Below are 6532 nucleotides of genomic sequence, written 5' to 3'. Positions count from 1 at the left end.
GTGGAGAAAAGGGAACCCTCTTGCACTTTTGGTGGGAATGTAAATTGATACAGCCACTATGGAGAACAGTATGGAGGTGCCTTAAAAAACTAAAAATAGAACTAGCATACGACCCAACAATCCCACTACTGGGCATATACCCTGAGAAAACCATAATTCAAAAAGGGTCATGTAGCACAACGTTCATTGCAACTCTATTTACAATAGCCAGTACATGGAAGCAACCTAAGTGTCCATCGACAGATGAATGGATAAAGAAGATTTGGCACATATATACAATGGAATATTACCAAGCCACAAAAAGAAATGAAATTGAGTTATTTGTAGTGAGGTGGATGGACCTAGAGTCTGTTATATGAGTGAAGTCAGAAAAACAAATATTGTATGCTAACACATATATATGGAATATAAAAAAAAAAAAAAAGGTCACAAAGAACCTACAGGCAGGACGGGAATAAAGACACAGTCCTACTAGAGAATGGACTGAGGACATGGGGAGGGGAAGGGTAAGCTGGGACAAAGTGAGAGAGTGGCACGGACATATATACACTACCAAATGTAAAATAGATAGCTAGTGGGAAGCAGCTGCATAGCACAGGGCGATCAGCTCAGTGCTTTGTGACCATCTATAGGGGTGGGATAGGGAGGGTGAGAGGGAAGGAGACGCAAGAGTGAAGAGATATGGGGATATATGTATATGTACAGCTGATTCACTTTGTTGTAAAGCAGAAACTAACACACCATTGTAAAGCAATTATACTCCAATAAAGATGTTAAAAAAGAAAAGACAATATTGTTTGATACTAGGAGAGAGAGAAGTCATTAACTACCCACTCCCCCCAAAAAAAGAAAAAGGAAAAGCAGAGCAAGGTGAATACTAGATCACTCCACACAAGGTGAGTGCTAGATTACTACATATACAGCAAAGGCTGTGAGATTACGGGAGATGCTACTTAATTTTAAAAGTGTTTAAAGACATGTTCATGGAAGGCATAACACTGAATTTTCTGAGCTAAGTTTCAGGTCGGGATAGGCAATTCCATGTGGTCAGATGGTTTAAATAAATGCAAGTTAAAAAGTATGGCTATGCTCATGAAACAATGAATTCCATGTGACTGTGACACTGAGAACTGGTGTGAACATGGAAGAGAAGACTGGGGGTGAAGGAGAGGCATGTGCATGTGGACTGGGAATTGGTATCTACAATGTGCCAAGCATCATAATTTTCTTTCTAGGCCATGAAGAGATTCTAGAGATTTCTGAGTAGACAAGAGACATAATCAGATATTTATGCTTCAGAAAAGTTAGTTACAGCAAAATGTAGGAAATATTGGAAGAGAAGAAATAAAGATTGTATGGTGAACTTAGAAATAAAAGTTTTTTTAATTGAAGTATGGTTGATTTACAATATTGCTTTAGTTTCAGGTGTACAGCATAATGATTCAGTTTTGTTTTTCATTTTTTGCAGATTATATTCCATTATATGTTAGTACAGGATATTGGGTATAATTCCCTGTGCTATACAGTAAATCCTTATTGCTTATCTATTTTATGCATAGTAGTTTGTATCTGTTAATCCCATACTTCTAATTTGTCCCTCCACCCTCATTCCTTTCCCCTTTGGTAATCATAAGGTTGTTTTCTATGTCTGTGAGTCTGTTTCTGTTTTGTATATAGGTTCATTTGTATTATATTTTAGATTCCATATATAAGTGATGTCAAACAGTATTTGTTTTTCTCTGTATGACTTATTTCGCTCAGCATAATATTCTCTAGGTCCATCCATGTTGCTGCAAATGGCAATATTTCATTCTTTTTTATGGATGAGTAATGTTCCATTGTGTGTATATACACACACAATCTTCTTAAGACCATTGTCTGTTGGCGTGCACTTGGGTTGCTTCCATGTCTTCATTATTGTAAACAACGCTGCTATGAACACTGGGGTCCACGTATCTTTTGAAACTAGAGTTTTCATAGTTTCTGGATATACACCAAGGAGTGATATTGCTGGATCACATGGTAGTTCTATTTTTAGTTTTTTAAGGAACCACCATACTGTTTTCCATAGTGGCTGCACCAATTTACATTCCCACCAGCAGTGTAGGAGGGTTCCCTTTTCTCCACACCCTCCCCTGCATTTATTATTTGTAGACTTTTTGATGATAGCCATATGACTGGTGGAGGTGATACCTCACTGTTGCTATGAACCATTTAGTACAGGTACTTTTTATTTATTTACTTAGAGTATATGCACTAGTTTTTCTTGAATATGTTTAGTTATAATATCTGTCAAGCAGTTTTTGAATGAGCGTGTAGCAGTCTGCATTCCCACAACCAGGATATGAGAGTTTGGTTGCTCCATATTCTTGACAACACATAGTCTTGTCCATCTTTTTAATTTTAGCCATTCTAATGGATAGTCATGTCTCACTGTGGTTTTAATTTTAATCTTCCTTTATGTTACCTTAATTTTCTTATAGTTTACATGTTATTATCCATCATTTAACTTTCAATCTATATATGTTCTTAAGTGAGTCTCTTATAAAAAGTATAAGAGACTTATACTCGATTTACACTCACAGGAGTTCCTCACCTCGCAGCTGCACAACCTGGAGGAGTGGCTGTGCCTGGGCCTGGCCTAGTGCGAGCAGAGTAAGAAACTCCTCACCAAGCAGGCCAGCGAGATCAAGTTACTCAAGGAAGAGTGTAAACGCAGGAAAAAGTTGACTTCCACCCAGCAGCTGATGATTGAGGCCAAAGCCAGGTATCACCAGTGCCGTTTTTGTGACAAGGTCTTTATGAACCTACCTTTTCTACAAAGTCATATTCAGTGCTGCCACCCTGAAGATTCTCATCTTGCAGAGTATAAGACAAGGGTACAGACTGACAAACTCCAGAATGAGACCGACATGTTGAAGGAGCTCACCAAGTCTCAGCTAGAGGCTGCACAGCATGCCCATGCAGTCAGATTCTCTAAGGAATATGAAATGCAGAAAACAAAAGAGGAAGAATTTCTGAAGTTATGCGATAGATGGAAAGAAGAAAAGGAAAAACTAGTTGATGAAATGGAAAAAGTCAAGGAAATGTTTATGATGGAGTTTAAAGAACTAACTTCTAAGAATTCGGCATCAGAATATCAATTGTCAGAAGTCCAGAAGTCCAACATGCAGATCAAGTCAGGCATAGGCACATTAAAAGATGCAAATGAGTTTAAAGAAGAACGTCCTCAGCAACCCCAGGATTTCCAAAATATGATGCAACTTCTTGATAGTCAGGAAAGCAAGTGGACAGCTTGAGTTCAGGCTCTTCATCAAGAACACAAGAAAGAGAAGAGCCGGCTCCTGTCACATATAGAGAAACTTCGAAGGCTAATGGTAGATGATCTAAATGCAAGTAATGTATTCTACAAGAAAAGGATAGAAGAGCTAGGGCAGAGGGTCCTGGAGCAGAAAGAGCTGATCATCACTCAGAGACAAAAGATTAAAGAGTTTACCAGTAAACCATTAAAGAGTGTCAGTGAAGCCAGAGGGAATCCTTTAACCTGGCAAACTTTTGAATCTAAGCCAACTACCCCAACCGTACCTATGAATACCCCAGCACCACAGACTTTGGATGCTAAGTCAAGTCTAACAATGGCACATGGACAGGCATTCTCATTGCACGTACTGGAACCAACAGAAGAACTTTCAGAAGAAGAAAAAGGAAAGGAAAATGAACAGAAATTAAATAACAAGATACATTTAAGGAAAACTTTGAAGAATAACCCTTCCCTCGCTAAGGAAATAAGAATAGTCTTGGAGGAGAGTTTGGTGGAGTAACTGGAAACCTTGAGGATTAATGCAGATATACATGGTATTCCAAGTGACCACCTGAATAGAGTGCTAAGAACCATAGTATCAGCAAGACATGAGCAGGAATGACAAGTACCTAACATTCAGCAAATTCGTGAATTCCTTGAACGTCAGGTCACCTGTAAAACTGAGGAGAGAACACTACTGTCCACAGACAGGTACAGTGCTTCTCAAGTGGACACCCTTTCAACTGGAGAAATACCCAAAGCAATACATCTTCCTCCCAAAAGCAGACAGTTGGTTAGACAAAGACCTGTTTTTACTGATAGGACATCTGTTCCAAAAGTTAAGAAAAATATCACAGAAGATCATTCTCCCAGAAAGTCTTCAACTACTGCGACCCCTCCCTTCAGTTCAGAGGAAGAGCTGGATGATGAGGACCTCATCCACGCCTATGCCTCACCAGACTTACTTCCTGTGCTGTCATCTAAAAGCAACAAGAGTAGCTTTGGAAGAAGCACCATCAAAAGTGACACTGACTGGACTGAGGGAAGTGAACTTGAGGACTCTGATATTTCTCCCAAGCCCACAGGAACCTCCATTAAAACATTAACTGGAAAAGTTGAAAAGACAGTTTCAAATCACAGACATGTGAATAAGCCAGTTGGTGGGCTTAATGTTGCTGAGGCATTCATCAAAAAAGAACAAAAAGAAGATCTAAGGTGTGCAGATGTGGACGATGATGACTGGGACATATCATCCTTAGAGGAAGAGAAATCTTTGGGGAGAAGAATTGGAAGAGAACAGAAGGAACCTCCACCTGTGAAGAATGAGTCAAATTCTACTTAAGTGCCAAGTGCCTGGGGTGCAACTAACCTGAAAGGGCCAAAGGGAGAAGGATCTCAGGATGAATCCAGCACACTGAAAAGCAGCTTAGTAACCGAGACTGATTGGAGTGACTCTTCAGATGTGTAACTGTCACCCCACGCATCAGGAGGCCCTTCCAGACGCCAGCAGTATTGCAGTAGCGCAGTATTTCAGTACTGCCTACACGACTCTAATGCTCCTGCTTGGCAGTATCTCCTACAATAACAAGGAAGCTGACTCTCAAAGAACAAGAGTTCCTTTAGTGGCACCTAATGCAGTTATTAAAAAACAAATTGTCAACAGTATTTTGAAGCATATAAAGGTGTTTAAGACTGCTGCTGCTTAAAAATAATGTGTCATTGAAGTCATAAAAAGCTTTTCTTCAGAACGGTACTCTAGTGTTTAAGTGTATTTTTTTCAACTAATTTTTAAGTGAAACTTTTTTTAAACTTATAGCAGGTTTTGGTTTGAATTAAAACCTTTTATTATATCTTTCTTATGCATGTTGTCACGTTGGAAGTGTTTTATTATAAAGTTCTGTTAGTATCCTTAACATTGAATTAGTGGAATCAGTGAAGTCTTAAGAGTAGATTGCTTATTTTTCATATAGAAGTAAGCTTAGAGTTATAAAAATATAGCTAGGCCCATGTTAAATAACTACATTTCCCAGAAGTACTTTTACCATATGCAGCTCTGAGCCATTGTAAGCATGTTGTTTTATTTTAGAACTTTAAGTCTTTAAAAACTTTCAGTGGCATCATCTTTACCTTGGATATGTTATGAATAAAATGTAGCCAGTTTAAACGTCAGTTAGTTTATCATACTATGAACAGAATAGATTGAGTCAAAACTGAATTCATATATGTCTGTAGTTTTTTTCACTTTTAAAAATTCCCAACCCATATTCTAAAATACCTCAAAAGTAAGTTAGTTTTATTCTTAACAATGACATTGTCAACAGTCAAAAAGTTCATATAAACTGTTTTCTGCCTTTTTTATACTTTGTGGTACTATATGTACTCTGTTTCCAAAACAAAGTAACATTTTAACTAAATGGTTTGTTGGATTTTGGATCGTTCTTCATTTTGTCAACCTTTCAAGTAAAGCCCTCCATTACAGAAAGAAAAAGTATAAAAATTAGGTCTTTTTCAATCTAATGAAAATCACTCTAGTGGAGAATTTGGTCCATTTATATTTAAAATAATTACTGATTTGGCTGAAATTAAGTCTGCTATCTTGTTATCTGGCTATTCCATCTGTTCTTTATCTTTTTCTATCTTCTTTTAATCAACTTTTTATTATTCCCTTGTATCTTCTTTATTGGCTTTTTAACTATATATTTTTGTAGTATATTTCTGGTGGTTAGCAATTTGCAGCTTCATGAATAATGTAAGACTTTTAATATTATAATTTTATATACCCCTCAATCCTTTCCTATTAATATTGCCATATATTTTACTTCTACATATATTATAAATCGTTCAACATATTGATATCACTAATTGCTTTAAAACGTTAGTACCCTTTTTTGTTTTTTAACATGCATTTCTATCCTTTGTGGAGAACTAGCAGGTAGGCAGGGAGAACTAACTCTGCTCTGCATATAGGGATTCTATGAATTCCAAGCCTATGAGTGATCTTTCTTGACAGAAACAAATTTCCTCCACCCATGAAAGGCCTGCTTCTCAGCCAGCACAGGCTCAGACTTGGCAACACTCCCAGCTGCCCTAGACTGCTGACCCTCTTGGAAGGGCTTGTTTTTCCCTAGAATTTATTTCCTTTAGATTTCTTTGCATCCAAAGCTCTTCAGTGTGTTGAAAAAATATGATGTTTTTATTCTATCTATTTATTTTTTACAGTAGGAACAATGT

At 37.5% G+C, this 6532-nt stretch overlaps 1 protein-coding gene across 1 annotated transcript in view; it reads left to right on the top strand.

Moving 5' to 3' along the window:
- Positions 1-4769, top strand: part of LOC102987743 (cilium assembly protein DZIP1-like) — a 125522-nt gene extending 120753 nt beyond the window's left edge. The window contains 1 exon segment of the mRNA XM_055087789.1: positions 2553-4769. Within this exon segment, the coding sequence (XP_054943764.1) occupies positions 2553-4769 (2217 nt within the window).
- The last annotated feature ends 1763 nt before the right edge of the window (positions 4770-6532 follow it).

Source organism: Physeter macrocephalus, chromosome 11, assembly GCF_002837175.3.
Source record: "Physeter macrocephalus isolate SW-GA chromosome 11, ASM283717v5, whole genome shotgun sequence".
NCBI classification, from domain to species: Eukaryota; Metazoa; Chordata; class Mammalia; order Artiodactyla; family Physeteridae; genus Physeter; species Physeter macrocephalus.
The sequence above is the reverse complement of the archived record's forward strand: the minus strand, read 5'-3'. Positions and strand labels throughout refer to the sequence as shown.